The 23,618-nt window shown below is 25.8% G+C and overlaps 1 protein-coding gene across 1 annotated transcript; it reads right to left on the bottom strand.

Annotated features, from left to right (window-relative positions):
- Nucleotides 1-12,138: 12,138 nt before the first annotated feature.
- On the bottom strand, nt 12,139-19,137 carry LOC145843248 (S-adenosylmethionine sensor upstream of mTORC1-like). Its single transcript, XM_082950712.1, has 7 exons — nt 19,005-19,137; nt 16,058-16,188; nt 15,510-15,634; nt 14,153-14,297; nt 13,692-13,782; nt 13,296-13,470; nt 12,139-12,346 (listed from the first exon to the last, which is right to left on the bottom strand). Exons 1-7 carry the CDS (start codon nt 19,093-19,095, stop codon nt 12,139-12,141), a joined length of 966 nt encoding a protein of 321 aa, XP_082806838.1. The 5' UTR covers nt 19,096-19,137.
- Nucleotides 19,138-23,618: the final 4,481 nt, after the last annotated feature.

Below are 23,618 nucleotides of genomic sequence, written 5' to 3'. Positions count from 1 at the left end.
CAGTTTCGTTGTAGAAACGTTTCGATTCAATAATTATTAAGACTTTTGTTGAAAAACTAACAGTTTTAAGGTTTTAGATTAACAAAATAAATTCTTCAAAATAAAGTGATTGTGTTTTTACTATTTTTCGCATTAACATTTGGAATAAACGTATTTAACAAAAAGTGTCTTTGTAAAAATTTAAATAACATTGAGTTCTTATTTAGTAAAATTGATATAGTTTCTATTACAGATAAAAAAACTAATAAGTTTAAAAATTATATTGTTAAGTGCATAGTTAAGTTAAAAATGCAGTTTTCAAAAAAAATCATTTTATCCTAATTGATAAGTTCAAATTTAGTACTATGGAATACATTTTTATAGAGCACAATTTTTTTATTAGCTTTTGAAATATAGTCAATTAGTAAAAGAAAAAAATACGATTGTATAGAGAGGAAACTTTTCACAGCTGGTTTTATTAAAGTTTGTGAAACACTTCTGATGAACTACTTTCTCCTTCATATGGTTTTTCAAACTTGAGTCTTCCGGGTTTAACGTTGCTGCATTATGAGAAAAGCGATCCTAAAACGATTCAATAAAGTTTTTTATGACCATAGTAAAATTATAATCTTTTTTTTTTGAGGAAGAAAGTAATGTTGCCCAAAAATGATAAAAAGTAATACGTTATAGTTCTTAATTATTAAGTTGATACTACACCTAGCAAGCCTTTAAAACAATAGAAGTTTGATATATATATCGAAATGTTTTTTTAACTTGATTCCCCTTTCATAAGAGGTCTGTTAAACTTAATAACTACGTACCTTACGGCTTCAAAACTTATTTTTTAAACGATTTAAAACAGACCTTTCTTTAGTAGAAGGTAGTTACTAAACAACTTGTAATAACCGTCTATAACTCCAACAAATTAATTTAGTGTTTTAAATATCGTTAATACTTTTATTTAATACTCACAATGCAACAACTGCTGTTGTTATTACACTTCTTTTCATATACGATACCGTATTTTGCTATCTACATCGAAAACCCTTTACTGTTACTTAACAAAAAGCTTCTAACAGAAATGTTTAGTCTATTTTTGGTTATCAAAAACTTTTACAGCTAAATAAAAAGAATATGAAGTTTTAGCTCATTATTAGTAGACAGTGAAAATGTTAGTTTCTAAGGTACACACATATATTTTTCCTAAAGTTTTGCTTTATGTGTGGAATTTTTTGATTACTTAAAATGTTTAATCTTTACCTGACAGCTTTAAAAGAATAACTTCACAAAACAGAGAGCCTTAAAGTTACACAATTTTATTTATAATTTGTAGGGTCGTTAAACATAATTCAAAATAGATTGTAAGTTAAGTTTTTCTAAATGGGATACTCAAAGATAAATGGTAGGCAGAGAACCTCATACATCAATGGCGAGTTATTTTATTATTAATACCCTACAAACATATAATAGTTTGTTTTCATCAACTAACACACGACTAGAAATAAATTGGTACCACGTAAATCTTAAATTTGTTGATGTTAAAAAAGTTTTGTTACAAAAATTAGAACTTTGATTAAATAAGGTGGCGTTTGAGGAAGATTTTTTCAAATTTATCATGAATAGCTTTTAGATTCAAAGATGCTAAAAAGAACTTAACTAAAATTTTGCAGTCTATGCTGCTTACAATCAACAGGTTAGCTTTAGTTAAAAGACAAAGTTGAAAGAGTGTAGTTACAAAGCATAAAAAACTAAATTTTAGCAAAAATAAAACCGTAACCACCAAAAAGTTGTTTGTTGAAAGAAACACAATGAACCAACAAATATTTAAATTAGTGTGTTTTAAATAAAATTTATAATCTTTTTGTAAAAACGAGTTTGTTTTGGGTTCTTCACATATGTTATTTTAAAAATTATTTTTAGTTTTTAATATACACATTATAATTATAATTTTTGTTATACACATGACTTTTATTCTACAAATACTGATGAAAAAACTATGCGTTTAGAATTTTTGGGTAGGTACAAATCATAAGAATCACAAAGTTTTTTAAAGATAAACTTGTTGGCTATTTAAAATTTTCTTTTGATTTTTCTGTAAAAATCTTAATATCTGCTTCTATTTCAAAGATATTGTTCATAGTATTCACAGTCTAATTAAATGCTCTTTAACATGAAAACTTCCATAAAAATTTTGAATCAGTTTTCAACAAAATGTTTATTTCAGGACAATGCTAGTCATTTTTTAAATATTATACTACACTCAATTTTTACTTTCTTATTTGCAAGCTTATAACTATACTAAATGAGCAAAAGTATAAAAATTAAAGAGTTTATCAGTCGAAACTTTATTCATGCAAGCAAAAACAGAGGCAATCTTAAACCTCAAGAACGCAGTTGCCGCAAACTAACTGGTGAAATAAACAATATATCACATGACAATATAAAATTATATCTGTTAAAACGATGCAAAGAACCATGACAACCAAACGTGACAAACTTCTAGTCGCCTCCGTTCAACGCGGACAGTTGGCCCAACCAATAGTCGGCGCACCCTCCGTGAGACGCGTTGGGGTTCCTCTTCACAAACTCCCCATTTACCCACTCGCCCGTCTTTGGGTTGTAATCTGAAAGTTTTAAAGTTATGATTCAGTTGTTTAGCGTAGCTGTAGTTTATTTGAAAAAAACATTGTTTAATTAATTATTACATCGAAAATAGTATGTGTTCTGATGATCCTTATCACAACTAAAAAAATTTTTTAATTCTAAAGTTATCATAGCTGAGCATGATCACAATAAACACATGAAAAGATTTACCAAAACTTAAAGTTTAAGTTACACATCTTAAAAGACCAATAGTACTCATTTTGAAAACAAATAAAATTTCTCAACTACCTTGATGGTTGACAGAATCAAGGAAGCGGAACTCGTCGCTTTGAAAAAAGCTCCTCCTCAACCTGCCGATCGTTCTAAACTGCGTGAAGTAGTCGGCCCGGTTGTCATCAACGTAAACGAAGTGGAAGAGTGTGGTCCCGTCCGTCAGGCGCATGGCGACCCGCATGAGGCGCTCGTGCCACTCTGGCACCGTGTGGAACTCGACGTGCGCTTTCGGAAACTGGTATGCCAACTGTAAGGTAAATAAAAGCAAGTGAAATACAAGTTAAATTCTACTACTACAATAGCTTATTGAACAACAAAAAAGCGCTCAAAATATTCGGTCCCGGGCCCATTTTGGTTATTGACCCGCGCACCGCTTAAATGCCTTGTTTTTCCAGGACTATCGGGAGCGTTAGTTTGACAAAACTGTGTTAGTATTTTGTTAGTCACCAACCGTGTACCTGACGATGGGAAATATCGTGTCAAATATTTGTTTTTTTTTCCTCCACGTATATTTGCATCGCCCTCCAAATGGACTCGTAGCAATCAATCACTTCGCTCGGCACATCAGCACGGCGGTAAAACGAGTTATCAGGAACATTCGGGTTCATGTTTAGTTATTTTTATCCAAAGTTAATCTGTTGTTTTATTGTTGTTTTAAGTAAGTTTATGCAGCTCTTTGGTCTTTACAGATTTAAATAAGAATGTGTTTTAGTTCTAAAGTAGAGGAAAATCGTAAACATTAAATAGGTTTTAGAAAAAGTCATAAAATTTCTTAATATTCTAAATAGTTTAGATTTTGAAGTATAATAAGCATTATGTTTGAAACACAACTGGTTTTAATCAAAGTGATTTAACCAAATGTAATAAGCTAAATGTTTAGAAAAATACATTAATTAGTATGATATGTTGTGTTAATACAACAAGTACTGTTTAATAAGAGCTGCAAAAAAAAACAACAACTTTACGCTTATATATTACATAAAATTAACCTTTTAAGATTTTCTACTACATCTTAACACTTTTGAGCTAGCTTATTTGTACTTATTTCTTTATAATACCTTAAACATTAAAAATTATTCACTGTAAGTAATAATTAAATTCTGGCAGAGGCTTTAGTTTTTTCAACATATAAACATTATTTAATCAGTTTCTATAAATTTTTTGCTAAAATCTATTTTTTAGATATATAATCAACTATTTAGATCATTAATCAAAAACTACCGCATTAGATATATAATTCTACTGTAAATAAAAACATTTAGTTGGCATGAATTATTTTGCAACAAATTTTTATTGGTCTTAACTATAACTAAGTAAAATTGTTTTATGATAAAATATAATTTCAATTTTTCAATTTATAATGATTATCTAACGATTTTTTAATTCATTTCAAAAAATTAATATATTTAGCACTAAATTGTGTAGCCTATTTTATTTGTCTCTTTTTTCAAAACAAGAATTAGAGAAAAAAACTTTTAATAACGACAACAGTTTTAGAACACGTTGTTTTCTACTATTTTTTAAATTAATTAACACGACTGTTTAATTTAATGTTACATGAAATACAGTTTTTGTTAAAATTTACTTTGTTTAAATTTAATCCAAGTCTTTTGTGATATTAAAAATATCAAAAGTAATCTAATCATTACCAGTATTTGTAAACCACATAGTTTATAATCTTTGTTTTGCAGGTTTTTTTAAATCTAGCAAAGACAACAAAATAAGACTTTTCTTTAAATTTATCACTTTTTTTTTTGTTATGAATTTTATTGTATAGATACTGAGTTAAGAAAATGTTTAAACTTTTGTAACTTTCTTCTTTGCGAAGTTTTTTTTTATTAAAAAGACTTATCACTTTTAAAAAAAACAAATAAAAAGAATCATAAGTCGTTTCTTTTTGTTAGGCTATAATATAAAAATATATTCTAGTTTAAGAAAGACCTTAAATTACGGTACTTAAATTGATTTTGAAGTGTTATGAACATCTACAGATTAATACAGCTTTAAAAAATTGATAAACCCCAAACATTAAATTATTTCTTCTAGAACATCTTTTAAAACTTTTGAATGAAAACAAAGTTTTTTTGTATTTCCTTGTAGATATTTTCTAAGAGATTAAAAAAAAACTCTTTAGAAATTTTTACTATGTATTAACACTTAAAAAATTGCGCTTTATAAAAAAGAAAACACCTAAAAGTATAAAAAAGTAGTTTTTTAAATTGAAAAAAGTGTTTACGTTAAATTCACAACTTATTAACTTCGACATAAGTTGAACTCTAGATTAATGAATTTTACATCTTGAGGTTTTTATAAAAAGTACTGGTAAATAAAGCTTTATAAGTCGCTAGCATAGTAATTCATACATTATTTTACTTAATTCGCAAGACTAAACGAATGTCGTTTCAAATGAGAAAATCCACAGCAATTAATTACAGCGGTTATCGAGTCGCACACCACGGATACCTTCTAACGTCTAGGACAAGTTTAGTTTAACTTTAAACATTAAAGGATTTAAATTTACCGAGCAACTTCAAAAAACAGTTACTTTTTAACATGATTTAATTGTTTTACTTTTTAACAGAGAACCTTAAAATTACACTTTTTTTTAAACAATTTTTTAAATAGTTTGTAAGGTCGCTAGACAAAATTCGAAGTAAACTATTTGCATTATAAGTAAAATTTTCCTGAAATATACTTAAGATTAAACAGTAAACAAAATGTATCAATGGTAAATGGTAAAGTAATACACCAATAGTTATAATTTTGCATCAGAAAAGTACAAAATTTGGTATCGCAAAACATTTAAACTTACTGTATATAAAAAGTTTTTCTACTGTTTTATAATTATTAGAACTTTCATTAAATAGAATAAACAGTTACGATGAGTTTTCTAACTTAATAATGGATAAGCTTTTAGATTAAAAGAGCCACAACTCAAAATATAATGTATATTTGAAAAAGTTATCTATACATATGTAGACTTATCTGAATCTACAGGCTATATGTTTTTCTTTTTTGAAAATTTAAAAGAAAATTGTAGTATTTAAACTTGGCTGTATCTTAAAACTTATTTAATCTTATTTCAATGTTTTTTTGCAAAAAAAGAAAAAACTGACTAGCAGATATTAAAAAGACCCATGTGAGTATATATTTTTGTTTTCAAATGTTCATATCGTATTGAGATGTGGTCCTTTAAAATTTGTTTTAAGAGTCTGAATTGTTATAATTTGAGTTGTCATGTAACCCTAAAGCAGCCAATCGAATTAATTAAATAAAAAGGATTGAAAGAAAATACCCTGTTTCATAAACGTTTTCGCTATAAATTTCTTTTTATAATTCTTGTAACAGAAAATAAGGCAAATAATTTAGGTAACACAATTCACTAACGAGCAAAAATAGCAATTTTTTAAACTTTGTTATTAAAAATTAAATCAGCTTCTTTGATTTTGATAACAAAACTTCACGGTTCAGAGTATTTTCTTGGCGGCTCACAAAGAAAGTATGACTAAACAGAAAGAAAGCACGGTTTTTTGTCTTTTGTCAAGTCGTTTCTTTAAAAAAGTTTTGAGTAGTTATTTGAATTAATTGTACGAAAAACCTAAAATGGTTTAAAATATTAAAAAACTTAAGTGTTAAAAATTCAAAACTTAAACTTGCAAGCAGAAAACAACATACGGTAAATAGATTTATGAAACTACGCGAATATTGCGCTTAGTTTTCTCAAAAGTTAATTAAAGAATCTTTGTTGGCTAAAATAAAAAAGAGAAGTTTAAAACTTATAATTTACGATAAAACAACTTTACTTAGTTTAAGTTAACTGCTAAAGACTGAGGAATACAAAAGTTCTTGTAAAATATTTTATGCCCTGCCCAATGAATACTTTAAATTCAGCTGAAATGTTTCAGGTATGGTGGTTTTTAATTAATAATCGTAGTAATTGATTATCTTTATTAAAAAAAACTCGATGTTAATATACTTAGGAAAACAAAAGTCACTATCAGTATTTAATTATCATTTAAAGTAGATAGTTTTTGTTGTTTGAGATAATATAAAGAAATAAGTAAAAATAAACTAGTTTAAAAGCTTAAAACTATAATAAAAGTTATTATAATGTAAATTTCATTGTAATATGCAAGCATAAAATTGTTATTTCATGATATAGATCTTAAAAAAAAGTTCTTGTTTTACAAAAACAAAAAACCTATTGCTTGATTTATTTTTCAAAACACCTTGCTTTTTTGTTAATGATATTATTGCTTGACTAAATATTATGCTTAAATAATTTGTAATTCAAACATAATGTTTATTGTGCTTAAACAGCTAAATTTTAAAAAACTAATAAAACTTCATAAAATTTTTAGAACGTTTTTTACATTTTACGAAATTTTACTACTTTTTAACAAAATTGCATTTTAAAATTAGTGTATTTTCTAAAGCCACAAAAGCTGCAAGAACTTATTCAACAAAAAACAACAGTTCAACAGTGGATGAAAATAATTGCAACATGAACGCAAGTGTTACTGACAATACTTCACTTTTTCGCGGTGACACCATACCGGTACCGTACAAAGTACTGACGTCACTGGACAAAATGCTGACGTCACTGGACGAAGTAATGACGTCACCGGACGATGTACTGACGTCACCGGACGATGTACTGACGTCACCAAGCGGCCAGCCCAACCTCGGTATGCTGGCCGATGCCGGTACGAGGTTTTTAATAATAGTTTTAAGGAATCAAAAGAAAATCTAAAAGTACCTGGAATTTTGAAAACAAATCACTGAAAAACTTGGAAAAACCTGGAGTGTAAAATAAATTACATGTGAAGTAAAAAAACTATGATTAGATACGAATAATCTATAATAATGGTTTAAAAATGTTGTTACATTTAAATTTTTACTTTTAAAATTCCTTGTATACTCTTTAAGACATTTTTTAACCTTATGCTTAATTGTATACAAAATATGGACCAAAAAGCTTGTTATCATAAATCTGGAAGTATTTCAGAAAACCTGGAAGAAATTCACTAAAAACATTATAAGAGTAATTGTATCCAATATTGACATAACCTCATTCATGTGCAGCTTTAAACTAGTTGCTCTTCAACAAAAACTTATGCTTTTAACAAAATAAATCAGTAGATTAATAAAATAGGTATAACTAAGCAGAAAAATATATTAAACTTTTAAAAGACTGTAAAAAAAAGTTTCTAAACAAAACAAAACTACTATGCATGTCACAACTTTTCTTCAGATCAATAAGTTATTTAAAATGTTATGAACAGCTTTAAAAAACACATAAAACTTATAAGAATAATACTACAGTAAACTGAAAAATAGCATAAAAAGCCTGATATATCTGGAATGCAGTTACAAAATTACACACAATAGTACAAATTTGACCAGTAAAAATCAATACAATGTTCTTAACTCCTAACATCCAAAACTTTATTACAGATCGGTGGGCAAGTTCTTCTCACGCAACATCGTAGAAGAAACAGTGTTCTTCTTGCGCAAGCGGAGGAATATAAGAAGGAGCAAATTAGCAAGGAGGAAGTGGATTTTGGAGGAGTTTGGGAGGTGTATGAAGTCGATCATTGAAGCTGCGAAGAAGACCAAAGAACAAAGCGAGCAAGAGGGAAGAAGGCATAAATTAAATTCATTAAGCGCAGTTTAGGCCTTATTGCAGTTCTAACAGTCTAACAAAAATTAAAATAGCAGGGGCATTAATTTAAAAAAAAAATTAATAAAACTAAAATTATTAAAATTAAATGATCTTCAAAAAAAATACTTTAAAAATAAAGTCATTTTGGTTAGCGTCGTTTTCACAAATATAAACATTCTATTTTCAAGTGAATTTATTGTTTGTTAAACTTGACTCTGTTACTAGTTTTCGGTTGTGTATTAATTGTGTAAATAAGTTTATTTTGTCTTTATCAACAATTGCGTTTTAAAATTTTCTTTGTTTTACTTGCATAAATATAGTTTTGGCTAAAAAAACAGTATATTTTTTATTTTTTTGCACATGTAATTTCGTTACAAGCTCGTTAATAGAAGCTCGTAAAATTAAAAGGTGAGAATAATCTAATGGTTAAGAAATAAATAGCACTGTTCTTGGAATAGACCTTGTAATGAAATTTTATTCACAACCTTTTTAAAAAGTTTTTATGTTGAAAAATATTTAAATTAACTTATCACTACTTTGAAGTAAAACTGTAATAAAATAATAGTAACTAGTATAAATGATAACTTTTTGATACAGATATATTTTCACTAATATTAAACTAGTATTAAGATTATTAAATTTAAGTTCATAAAGTATAATAAAAGAAACATTTTTTAAGTTTCAATTTATTTAGTTTTATTATTAAAACTTTATTATTTGGATTAAGTTTTTTTTTTAGTCGTCATTTTCTAGTACTAATTAATCTTTTTAAAGTTCAACAAAAAAATTTAAAATTCATTTAGTGTTTTTTAGCTAAAAAAGTTAATTAAAACAACCGACTTAAATCTAATACATATGTATATTTAGCTATTTATAGCAACAATAACTTGTAATAACATAGTACTTTAGCAAATTTGAAAATAAAACGTTACGTATTAAACCGTTTAAAAGTTGCTTTTTTCTTCTAAAACCATATCACTTTTGAAGTTTTAGTAACTTATGTCGACTTAAATGTAATTAAAACTCAAAAAGAAGAAATATTACTTTCTCTAGTTTTGTTTAGAACTTATAATAATCAAAAAATTAAACTAGAATTTTTGATTTTTGTTTATACTTTTTATCACCTTGATCTAACCTTAAAACTCCCAATACACAGCTAAAGAAAAGACTCAAGTTAAACCTAAAACAAATACTTCTTCAATAGAAAATTACGTATAGCTTAAAATACGAAAAATTTTTCCTAAGACCAGTTGTTTTAAGCTATTTTTTTTGTCATTCATAAAAAAGATCTTTACATGCCAGATTTTGATATACTTAGTATTAACCACAGTAGATGAAGATTATTAATTGTATGACTTTTAAGTAGGTGTAAATACATAGAACAGACAAAAAGTCAAGTTGTAAAGTCAGACTTCTTTGAAGAAGCATTTTATATAGTCTTTAAAATATAAAAAACAAAGTTTTCTTGGGTTTTTAGATTTAAGGCAATAAATTACTTTTGAAAAATAAAACTTTCCCAACTGCTGACTTTTTGAAAACATTTTTCAATGTATTTGATGCAGTGGTAGACCTAGTAATGTTGAAATAAGAATAATCTATACTACAAAATAAAAAGTATATCTTTTTTTGTAAACACATTTAAACTAATAATTTAGAACTTATTAATTAAGTTATTGTTAAAAGTCTATCTAGAGACATGTAGCAATAAAAACTGATTTTGCTACATTGCTAAAAACAATTAAAACTCTTTTGAATTACTAGTTACTCAAACCAATTGTTATTGCAATTGTAAAGTAACACTAAAAATCAAACTTTTCAATTGTAGAGTTCTGAATCATTTACTAACTAAAACTTTGTCACAATACATAGTTTACAGGCACTAACATCAAAGTATTATAAATATTTTACGTACACAACCTTTAACTTTCCGTTTAATTTACAAAAATGGTATCATCGTACAAAATCAATAAGCTACAATTTTATATAAAACTAGAATTTAAGTTCAAAAATCTAATTATTTGCAATATTTACTAAATTAGTGTAACTCAGTTGAATGTTTTTGTAGATATTTTGAACTTGTGTTTGAAAATAATAAAAACAAGTTAATCATGTTCTGCTGAAATAAAACAATGCAGAAAAACATAGTTCAAAAAAATTTTATTCAACCTTTAAAACATATAATTCCAATAAACTTATATGACTCAAGTAAGTAGTTGTTCTGGCAACTTAAGATATTTTTCAAAAATGTTTTATACTTACATAACTGTCGTAAACTGATTCTTTGTAAAATTGTTGTTTTGCTTTTTCAATGCTACGTGCAATGTACATTGTTTTGAGAAGTTTAAGTGTTAAAACAGCTAAATTTAGATAAACTATGTAATAACTCTTCGGCTTTAATAACAAATTTAAGTGTGGACAAAAGAATGTGATTTTAGATACTTTTTGTTGTTATTATGACTAGTTCACAGATAGATTGAGGGTTTGAAATTCCAACACTTGTTTCAAATAATGACAGTAAAATCATAAATTTATAATTTTTCTTTAAATTTGTTAAGGTCGTTTTTACCATTTTAGTAATCTTGGTTTTTGGTTAACTTTATTTTAGTTTTAACAGGGTTGCCACCCGTTTTTTCAAAAATTTTTCCAGGTTTTCCAATATTTTTCAGGTTTTTAGAAGTACAAATTTTTGGGTATATTTTTAGTTTAAAATTAAGTTTTAGGTAAGAAACTGTGTTTTATAGTATAAAAACATTGAAAAGATACTGTAAAGCTACTTTAAGTGTGTTTTTTTATAAAAAATGTTTAATGATGACAAATTTTTTACCTATATGGCAGATTTTTGTGTCATATCGAAATTTACTAATGAACATGTAAAAATTGTTAAAAATTCCAGGCTTTTAAGTAATTTCTGTTCAAAATTCCAGGTTTTTTAAAAATTTACCAATTCCAGGTTTTTCCAGGTATTTTTTACCTAAATTGTCAAATTCCAGGTATTTCCATGTTTTTCCAGGTAAAGTGGCAACCCTGTTATAAACTTGATCATACATTTTTAAACACTAGACTTCTTATATTTTTTGGGGTTTTAGCGTCATGGTCGGCAAAATAAGAAATATTTTTATTTACTTAATTTAATAAATTTTTAATTTACGTAACTTAACTAATTTTATATTCAAAAAAATATTAAAACTAGTTTAACGTATAAAAGTAAAACACTATGAAATCTTAAATAGCAAAATATGGTAAAATAGCAACAACATAATCACAAGTTAAACAATCTAAAGTTGAACAAAATCAAAAAGCATTTTTAAAGTACTTGTATCACTTTAGAAAGAGTGTTACTCACTTTAAATAAATAAACAAAGCTTGGTAGCTTGTTTAAAAATGATCACATAATTTCTTAGGAAAACAAAACAAGTGTCTTAATAAGAACTATTTTTTGAAAACATCAAGTTAAGTTGTACTCTTCAAAACGAAGTTAAATATAAAATAAATAAAAAGTAAAATACACTTAAAAAATTACAAAAGTAGTCAGATTTCAGTGAAAAAAATTAGTCGTAACAAAAAAGTTAAAACTTGTAAATGCTAAAAGTAAATTTCCTAAAAACGCAGTTAAAAATCTACACAGATTTACTACTTTTCAACTCTTGTGGAATCATCAAATACTTATTAAAATTTTTACCACCATCTCTTAGCTTAACGATGAGATGATTTTGAGGTAATTTTCTAAACACTAGATGGTGCAGGTGAGCTGATTTCGAGTAATGAATTTTCTGCATGCCGAGCGATTCTATCGACTCCTTCCAATCGTTGTATAATTTTGCGTGTCTGTTGAGTGTAGTAAGGAGTATGAAGCACGTTGGAAAATAAAACTGGAACATATAGAAATGTAAAAAACAACTAGTTTAAATGAGTTTTTTTGTAAAAATTTATGACTACACTTAGGTTTCTATTAGTTTTAATTCTAACATTTTTTACAACTTCGCACACCTTTCAAAATGTACAAAACTATTATATATCATAAGAAAAAATGGATAACTTTACGAACTTATTCTCTGTAAAAAAGTATGAGGTATATAGATTATATTGAATGCTTATTAAGTTATCTATGCTAAATTGTTATTAGTTGTTAACAAAATAGTTTACAAAAAAGCGAAATCTAAGCAACATTTGTTAAGTTTACTATCACAAAGTACTACTTCTTTACATCATCTAACACTTAGAAACTATCAGATAAAAAAAATTAAGCAGAAAGAAAGTGTCTTGAACAAAAAGTAATAAAATTTATTTAATCTTTTTTTGTATAATTAAGCAGTGGTTCTCAAAATAATCAACAGCTGTACACAGTATGGTGCTTATGAGAAACTTTGAGTTTTCAGTTATTTTTTTTTGCAAATACCACTAAAACACCTTAAACAAAATTATAGATAATTTTAAGAAACTTTCACCTTAGCACCATTCGAATTTCTGAAAACCACCTCAATGCAAACTGTATGAGAACCAAAAAATGAGACCTTAGATTTCATAGCTGGATTTTTTTTTAATTTCGCAATCATTATAGAAAGATATTGTGCACAATTTCAGACAATTTAAAGGAAATTTTATGGAGGCACGTTTTAATTTTTTGAAAAATAAAACTGAAATTAAAAAAAAAAGTTAAAAAAATGTTATAAACTACATAATATACCACAACTTGCATAAATATTGTAACATAAATGTTGTATACAAATAAACTTACCCAGTAAATGTTTAAATAACATGTAAATGATAAACAAACTTGTTTACAGAGTTTGAACCTGGTGTAAGAATCACCAGCAATCCATAGTCATTCAACAATTCATACGCCTTCTTGCAAATATCGAATCTCTTGTACTTGCAAGGTATGTATGTTAGCAGTAAGCAGAATATCACTGCATCAAAGCTACTAGATGGTAGTGAGGTTATGATAGTGCCTGTTAAATTTAAAAAATAGTTTATAAAAAAAACAATAGATTTATGAACACAAAATTAGTTTAAATTGAATTTGAATTTATTCAAACATGGATAAATTGTCTAATATTACCTTTTAAAAATTTTATGAAAAGCTTAAAAATTCAAACTATATGAATCTTTAAACCTCATTTGAAAAACTTTGAAACTTTTCTTTTGTTAAAAATTCAGAAAACACTCTTACTTTTGTCACTATTTTCATTTGTTTTTGATAGTTCAAAATCATTGTTTTCATTGGTAACTTCCATATTGACGAAATCACCTTGAAATACATCCTAAAAATTAAATGCATAGTAAACAAAACAGTTTGTTGTTAATGTCACAAACAAAATAAAAAAGGTTTAAAGACTTTACTTAAAAAAATCAAGAGACTCTTTCAAGTGTGTGTAACTGTGTATTGTAAAACTAATATAGCAACTTTAGAGTATAGGCTAAAAGACTTTTTTAATAATACTTTTTTTTCAAAGCAATTTACAATTAAAAATTTTAAATTTTTTTGTACAGCATAAATGCTTATATTATTCCAAAAATAATTTTGGTAAAATGTCCGAGTTTTGTCATAAAAAATGGTTAGTTTACAAACCAATATAATAATTAAAAAAAAAACTAGCAACTAACAAAAAAATTATAACAATAGAAACCTACTTTGGAGGCTGGGCAAATATCTATTGGTAGAACTTGGAACTTGTCTTCATTCAACTTGTTGAAAGGATTGTAACAAGATCCCACATCTAACACTTTGTATTTAGGTGGACTGGTAGCGCATGCATCTAGTTTTCTTTTCTTGTTTCTGGACAATATTTAACTACATGTAAAAGTTATATAAGAAAGTTACTCCATGAATAAAAAAAGTTGAAAAAAAGGTATATACTTATACTTTTAAGTGTTGCTCATTTTATAAAAATTATATAATTTTACATCACTAACACGTTTTCAAATAAATATACACACATTTATATTTTAAATGAAAAAAAAAACTTAATATGGTTTAAGCAGATATTAAGGGCATAGGGAGGACCAACATTTTTTATACAAAAATTAACATTGGCCCTTATTTTAAAGCAAAGAGTATACACTATAGGATGATTTTTTTTAGAATAAAGATCAATCAACTAACTTTTGAGATAAAACAAATTTTGTAAAAAAAAATTCAATACAACCATATTAAATCAAAAATTTTAAAGCCAATTTTCTCAGCATTTTGAAAAGTTCAGTAAAAATACATCTCCTCCTTTATTTTTAAAGCAATTTAATTCAAACTTTCAGGAAATGTTTTTTTAAATAATACAAAGAACTTGTAGAAAGCAGATTGAAAAAAAAACATTAAAAAGTATGAACAAAAAAATCATTTTTTTATTCATTTTATACAAAAAATCTGTTTTCTACAGGTTGTTTAATATTTATTAAAAATCTGAGAAACTTTCAAAAGATTTTCTCAAAAACTAAAGGAGGAGATATATTTGTATAGAATATTCAATTTTTGCTTTTTTAGTTTGCTCCTCTTATAAAGAACCTATTTAATATGCTAACTTTGGTCGCTTTTATCTGGAAAATTACTTCAAATTTAAAAAAATTGTAAAATATAACAGTTAGCTTATTTAACTATGTAAAAATTATAACTAAGTTTCAATAAAAGTGTCTAACCCCCTCCCCCATCTATGCCCTTAATTTCTTGAAAAGTGATACAGTAAATAACAACAAACTATTATTACTCTTGCAAGATTTTGTTAAAATTAATCTATTTTTACTTAAAATTTCATAAGTCTCTTAAATAATTGTTATTTTAATAAGTGTGATATATTTTGTTGGATTCATACGTTTATCCATTTTACAGCAAGCAAGCAGTTTAGTAAATACAGAGCTAATTTGACATTTAAACTCAAATCTAAAACAATAAACAACAATTTTATTAATTTTCATATGAGTTTAAAACATTCTACCAATATTCTGAACAATTGAAAGGTTTGCAATTGGTCAAAACTTTGATAAAGTCAAAACTAACACTGGTTCTGCAGTTTCACTATCTTCAACTAATTCAGGATAATGAGTTTTCCTTTTTTCATCTTTTTTAAGATGTTTTTCTCTGCCTCCACTCAAAAAGTAATCTTCTATTTGTTTGATGCACCACTGTATGTATGAAAATAAACATTAATAAAATAATATAATATTTAAAAAAAAACTAATTTTGTTAATTATATGCTTTTTTTTATTAAAAAACCCTTTTAAGAAGTTTAGGTGTTCTTAATTATCAGGTGTGTGTAATAACAATTATAAGTAATTCATGTATTTCATTAATTTTCAAAAATTTTAACAATAAGCCATTTGTTTTATATATTTGTTTTTCTTTAAACTGAAAATAAAACTAGTTTTTTGAACAACATTTATCAGAAAACACAAAAAGCTTTAACAGGGTTTTCATTCAAGATAAAACATTAAATAAACACCACACAACTAAATAAATATTAATAAATTTAAAAACCAAAACACATTTTAACAAGTGGTAACACATGAATAAAAAGATAAAAACAAAGTAGTATACAAAAGTCTAACATCAACTCTGTTGGTGCCAGTTGACTCGTTCTTCCACTTTGTAGTTGCAAGCTTCTTCATGGATGAAGCATATTTCTGCAAAGATTTTTCATCTTTTAAATGGGTGCTCCAGACTTCATTGAAGCTATCGCCTGTACATTTCAATATAAACACTAAAAAGATAATTCTAACTTGTTAACACTAATCTTGCTTTCAATTGATAAGTTAATAGTAAATAGCTTTTAATAAGATTTGAATTAAATGCTTAGTTTAAAAGCATTTTTTTTGTGTTTTCACAAGTTTAACTCTTTTTTGTTATTTATACATCAGTATTTTTTATCAACTAACTTCTTTTTTATAGTCAACAACTAGTTATGAAAAGTTAAAAGCTTGAATAATGTAGCTGGTTTTTATTTTGTGTACAAACTTTGGGTTACTATTCTTAAAATGATACACAATAAAATAACTTTTTATGCTTTTATTGATACTTAAACTTAACAAGTTTCACTTTTAGGTTTTAAATATTTATAAATCAACATTTTTGATATGAGCCAGAAAAAGCTTTTAAACTTTTTAACTTGTATTATAATGTGATAAACTACACAAGGGTTTCCCAAAATGGGCTATGACAGATATTCAGGAGGCCATGAGCAGCAAAGGGATCAAGGGTGGCATGAGCAGTAAATGAGCCACAGGAGAGCCATGAGGTCACAATTTGAAACTTACACTAGATATTGTGGAGCTGCTGATGTCGAGCAAAAAAAAAAAGTCTTAGGTGTTTTTTATGGTAGTTTTTGAGTAAGTTTGTTGAAGGGGACCATGGCGTTTTTAATTTCTTTAAAAGGGGCCATTTGAAAAAAAGTTTGGTAAATCCTGAACTACACTAATCAGTAAGCTATGAGAGTTGTAAAGTTGTTTATATAGAAAACAAAAAATAGTAAATTACTAAAATAGTAAAAAATAGTAAAATTTATTTTGTAATTTAAAGAATAAACAGTATAAAATAATTGAAAACAAGACAATTTCAAAAAAAATTTAAACAAAAAACTTATTATTTTACTTTTTATTTTGTTAATTATTTTTTACAAAATTGTTTAAAAACAAAATCATCAAAAAATCGTGAACATACAAACAACAAATTGTATATAACTCTCAAAGGCATAACAACAAAACAAAAAATAAAACAAGTTAGAACTTGTAGGTATTACTAGAAAATAACTTATATTCAAGCCTAGTTCCAAAAATTTTTTAATATCAAGAGCAAAAATGGTGTTAAAATGCAAGACTTAATGTTTATAAACTTATGCTTGCACAACAGAGAGATTGACAAAAACAAATAAATAATAAAAATTTAAGTTAAGCAATTTTTCCATAATTTCTTTAAAAAAAATATATAATGAAAAAATTAAAACTTTTTCTTTAAATCAATAGTTATTTGGTCCAACACTCTAAAAAGTTCTGACAAAAATAAAAAAAAAGTAAACAGCAAATTTTTATAACTAACCATAAAGTTTGCAAAAAACATTAAAAATGTATTTTATAAATATTTTACAAACTGCTATTGTATTTAAATTTAAAACATGTTTTCAAACATACGTTATTGATAAAAGTAATAAATTGTTAATAAAAATAAATTGTTGTGTTTTTACTAATGGACTGAAATAACTAAGTTATTAGTTTGACTTTGTTACTACAAACACTGCTTATACAGGAAACTCACTAAATTAAAAAAAAAATTGTTTGAAAACATAAAAACCAAGTTATTCTTGTAAATTTACTTAAAACAACTGATTATCTGCTAGAAGTCTATAGAGCTAATTATTAAAAAGGTAAGTTTGCAACTAAAACTTATCAGTTAGTTTTTTACTTATTGCTTAAGTCAATTTTTCTTAAAAACTGCACAGTAGCCTGAACATCAACTAATTTAAATTCAAATAACATAAACATTTTTAAACGCAAATGGTGGCCACAAAATAGAAAGTTCTGATTTCTTTTTCAATATTTCTTCCAGCTTATCCTATGATTTTTGTAAAACTAAGTTTTTCTAGAGCTTATCAGCCTGCCTATAGCAACTTGTTTTAATTAAGTTTGTAATAATAAATAAGTTTGTTATACAACTATGTTCAAACAACTTCAACAATTATAAAACAATTAGGTTAAGTTAACCAGTGGCAATGTGTGATAAAATCATAGGGGGTGCCTAGCAACACAATTTATTAAGTAAATCTTATACTTAAATGTCACTTTCTTCTACATGCAGGTACAGTATAACTGAATATCTCAACACAAAGTACAACAACATTTGATATAGTTTGTTAAAATACCGAACTCTATAATGTTATCATAGGCTGCCCATAGTGCTAAGAAAACTCAATTTAAAAAGTGGATTTTACAACTTTACTACTCTTCAAGGCTAAAACATCAGCCTGAGTTTATGAAAAAGGTGATAAACAATAAACAGTAATAGTAATAACATGAGACATAAAAAAATACTATTAATGAAGTTTTTATACCTGAAATTTTTAAAATTCTAACATAAGGACTAATTGAAAATGCATTTAATATGAAAAAAAAATACTTTTAGAAAACTAGCCTGAGATTTATATTATAGAAAAGTGTCTGAACTAACATAATTATTGCATATAAATATCAAACAAGCCTGAGTCAGCCCAAATTTAAAAGAAAGAACTAAATCGAGAAATCCTAAGCAGCTTTAGTGGGTGGCAACCCTGGTCTTTATAGAAGTTTAAAAGCTAGTAGAAAAACATCTTACACTTAAACTTTTCTTCATTTGAAAATAAAATTTTTATTTTTAAGTGTCATGGTAAACTATACTGATAAATTTAGAAACTAACTGTAAGTTAACAAAAATAAAAATACATCTCAATTTTGTAAAATTGTAACCAAACAAAAAGCTACTATTGAGTTAATAGAACTTAAGAAAAATAAAACACATTTTTAAACATACCTTTAGAAAACTTTTCTCTAAGATCAGAATGCAAGCCTTTTATGTAAATAGCTTCTTCAGTTTCTATTTTTACATTTAACTTATCAGTCATACTCACTTAAAAATTGTTTCAATTTTTCATATTTTGTTAACTGTTGCAGCATTTCTGTTTTCATGAGTAGCTGTAGTTAAAAGTACCTAATCTGAGCATGCATTATTTTTTAACCAGTTGCTTTGTAATAATTCATTTAGTATAGTATGTGGGGAGCCGATCATTTCTAACCCGCTATCACTTATAACCCGATTTTTTATAACCCAAAACTTCTAACCTGGTCACTTCTAACCCGATCAATTCTAACGCTATCACTCCAAATTCGATCATTTCTAACCCGATCACTACTAATCCGATCATTTTTCGCCTAATTGTTTCTTATCTGTTTTACTTGTTTATTTTGTTTTTATTTTTAATTTGAATTAATTTGCAAAAACAAACTAGCATTAATAAAGTTATTAAAATAATAAAACAATTTTAAATTTTAGTTTCTATAAAAAATAATAACTTTAATGTGTTACGTAAAAAATGTTTTAAGTAAAAATTTTAATTTCAGTAATGACGTAACATAAATCTAATTTATTTTAATTACCTGATTTTCTGATCTTTCATCCTACACTTAATTTTAATTTATTTTCTTTATTTCAAATTATTTCTTTGTTTTTTAAATCCACTTCAACAGACGTTTTTCGTTATTCATATACAAATTAAAAATTGTTTACTTTACAGTATTTTGAACCCTACTCTGTAGGATTTTAATGTAAGCGGTTATAACTATATAAAAGTTGGATCTTATTGTAGTTCACGTGATTATAATAATTTTTAAAGAAAATCTCTACAATTGGAATATTCCGATACAATAACTTTTATATTACGGTCTAAACACTACATTGTAAGTCTAACGTAAATATTGTATTATTGCTAACTAATGTATTAATGTTTTATACAAGATTATTTTAAAGTTTCATTTTAATAACTAATACACATTGTTATACAACTTGCATAGGCCTATTAAGATAATAGAATTCAAACAAACATTAGGAGAAGTTAAATACTTCTACTATATTAAATGGAAAAAAAAATATTTTTAGGTATAACCTAGCTAGCTATTAAAACAGTTCATTCATATAACAAACTGAAAAAGTATGTTACGTCGATTGACCACCTTGATTTCACATTATTAATAAATTCCTACTTATTTCTAAAGCAAAAAAAGTCAATAATAGATAAGCAGACATGTTTATTTGTATAACAAATCCGAGAGAAGTTAAATCTAACTTAGGTAATTTTCTTCAAAACTTTCACTTAAATTTATAAATTATACGAAGTGTTTTAATTACGACTTGAATTAGTACTTTAGTTGACAAATATTTCTTCAGAAATTACTTTATTATGAAATAACGTAAGTTTAAACGAAATAAGAGCTTAATAAAAATTTGAAATAGAGTAATAAACTGTTTATAGTTAAATTTAGTGTAACTAGGAGCAAATGTTATAAAAACTCTATCAAGTTTTTTGTTTTTTTTCATCAACTATTTTTTCAGGCGATTATTACACGCAACATGTTTACTTTTAATTCATTACAGTAAAGCCAGATTGAAGTCTATTGACATAATTCTCGGTGTTTTTTTTTGCACCTCTTAATTTCTATAAATGTCTTGAGTGTTTTCTTCATTTGAAATTTGAACCTATATAATAGGTTTCACAACACAAACAATTTTCAGTGATTCAGACTATTTTGCTGATTGTTGCACTAAATAATTATCGTCTCAATATGTGTTGCTGAATTTTGTAGAGAAGGTTTTTTTTGAAAAGAAATTGGAAGTTAATTCTAAAATGAAAGAAAATGCAGCTGTGTTTGGTTTTGTTGAAACTCACTGATTGTTTAACGAGTTGACATTAAATTTGCTTGTTATGAAGTTAAAACCAAATTTGTTAAAAACCTTCTACTTCAAATCATAAATAAGTTAAATAGTATTAAAGTAAAGTGTTAATTTAACTCACTGTTAACCTATGAAATTAGATAAAACTGTAGCTTTTGATTTTAAAGTGTATAAATTTACGTCTCTTCGTTATGTGTCATTCAATTTAAGTGGCCCAGATTTTGATTCCTGATTCTAGTGTAGGACAACAAACTTCCAACAGCAATAATTATCAAACACATAATTTTATTTTTAGCTACTTGAATATTAAGCTTTATTTTAAACAAAATAAACTAAACTTCAATAAAAAAACAACGTTGTTGAGAGTAGTTTGTTTTTGCAAATACTTATTTTAATACAATAATAAATAAACATAATAATACAGATCGGGTTAAAAGTTTTAAGGTTAGATGGAATTCTAAACAATCGGATTTGAAATGATCGGGTTAGATATGATCGGGTGAGAAATGATTGAGTTAAATCGGGTTAGAAATGATCTTATTAGAAATGATAGGGTTAGAAATGATCGGATTAGAAATGATTGGGTTAGAAGTGATCGAGTTAGAAGTGATCGGGTTAGAAGTTATCGGGTTAGAAGTGATCGGGTTAGAAGTGATCGGGTTAGAAATGATAGCGATTTAGGAATGATAGTAAATATAGTATGTGAGTTGCATGTATTCAAAATATTATAATTACAATATTTTAGTTTTAAAAATTCATGATGAGCTAAAATATGAAAATAAACATGATTTTTAACTTCACCTAATTTTTTTTTATTTATTAACTGTTTTACTGTGGAGAAAAAGAAAAAAAAAATAAATTAAATTGGTATTTCACTACTAAGGTTATGTGTATTTTTAATTTAACTGAACACGCTAAAAATACTAAAATAAAAATGTTATTAGTTATTATATCAGATAAAAAGTGCTTGATATGAAAACTCCACTTGTAAAGAAAAGAGGAACATCAAGGTATTATATTTTATATTGATACGTATAAAAAACTTTATAACAAATTTTGTAAAACAGACCTTGTACATAGCACAAGTTATATATTTTAGTCTTTTAAACGCTTTGGCTTGATTTTTTACATAAATTGAAATACTTTAGTTTTTTCGCTGTTTTTTGTAAGTATATCAGTTTTTTTAATCTTACTTAAGTTTTATTACTATGAAGCTTTAAAATCAGCTCAAGTTTGTAGCTTTCAAGAATAAAAACAGTAAAAGCAACATTAAAAAAAATCAAGTAAGCTTTAATATTATTTCAGTTAACACTCATTAGACATAAAAAATAAAAAGTCTTCAACGATGAATTACAGATCAAACGTTTGAAATGTGATTTTGATAATATCAAATTTTCATATGATAAAACTGAGTTTTAGAGTGCTCCTAAGTTCATCATAGAAAAAAAAATCAGTTAATTAAGTAAAAAGTAGATCTACTTATCTTTCCTTTTTAACCAATTAATCTGCTGCAGATCGCTACTGTGCAATATAGAAAAAGGCCATTTTAGTATGTCTTGTCATAGTAACTAGCCGCCTTTGCAACTGAAATTACTGGTGGCAGTTGATAATCCAGTTATGGTATTTTTTACACTTTAGAATGCAGTTAGTTTAACAGTTTGTTTAATAACAAGATTAAAATCTACCTCGATTAGATTATCAGTTTTAAGTTTACTTTATTAGTTTTTGTTTATAAACTAGAGACAAAATACATTTAATAACTTTTACTTTTAATAAAGTCTTATTAGTTTTCTTAGTAAAAAAAGTAAGATAAAAGTTATTGTTTGTATTATTTGCATTTATAATTTCTAAAGCTTTTTAACACCAGAAGTTGTTTTAAAAAAGTAGTTTTATGTGTTTTTTATTTTTAAATCTATTAAAATTAAAAGCAACTTATAATATGTTTTTCTTTTGTATTATAAAACTTTAGAATGTAAGTAGCAACTAAAAGTTCTATGCACCTTTTTTTATTAAACTTCATTTGTGAAAACTTGTATGACAAAAAAAAAGTAAACTGATTTTTTCTTTGACTTTATTGAATTAAGTTTTATGACTTTATTTTTAAAAAAACGTTCTACATAGACATTAAATTGAAAACTATGAAGAGACTTGCAGAACATAGTTTTAAGCATTAAAATATAATATTATACCATGCTGGGTTTTATATAAAACAACAAACGACAATTGCCACATTTTATTAATGCAAAACTTATTAATAACTTGAAAAAGTAATAGTAAAGAAAATTATTTTCTAGCTGAATATTAGTTTTGTACTTTATTTAAACTGAAGCTTATTCTTATTTGAAATGGTTATTGTACTAGTGAAAAAGTTAATATCTCTACTCAGTTAATTAGTTATTAATTAGTAAAAAGGAATTCATTAATCTAAAATTAGCTTTTAAAAAACTATCAAGAAACCATGTTACCTCAAAAAACCTTTTTTTTTAACAAAAAGCCCCAATTTATTTTTTATTTTTCAAAGCTACTACTTATAAAATTAAAATATAAAACCTCAAACATATTACCTTATTAGTCCACAAGTATTGACTACAAATTTAATGTAACCATTTAATTATAGTTACAACAAAATGTAAACTTTCAAAGTTAGTTAAAAAAATCATTTTTTTAAAGCAAATATAATACACTTGAATTTCAAATTGA

The sequence above is a fragment of the Thalia democratica genome, chromosome 8, assembly GCF_965202585.1.
Source record: "Thalia democratica chromosome 8, ktThaDemo2.hap1.1, whole genome shotgun sequence".
Classification (NCBI taxonomy): Eukaryota; Metazoa; Chordata; class Thaliacea; order Salpida; family Salpidae; genus Thalia; species Thalia democratica.
This window is presented reverse-complemented; position numbering and strand designations above follow the sequence as displayed.

What these genes read in the sequence shown, in the direction of transcription:
- LOC145843248 (XM_082950712.1), bottom strand. Translation starts at nt 19,095, where the DNA reads ATGACTGATAAGTTAAATGTAAAAATAGAAACTGAAGAAGCTATTTAC. An exon ending in AGTGAAACTGCAGAACCAGT is followed by an intron (nt 14,298 to 15,509) that starts GTTAGTTTTGAC and finishes AATATTGTCCAG; the next exon opens with AAACAAGAAAAGAAAACTAG. An exon ending in GGTTCAAACTCTGTAAACAA is followed by an intron (nt 12,347 to 13,295) that starts GTTTGTTTATCA and finishes TACACTCAACAG; the next exon opens with ACACGCAAAATTATACAACG.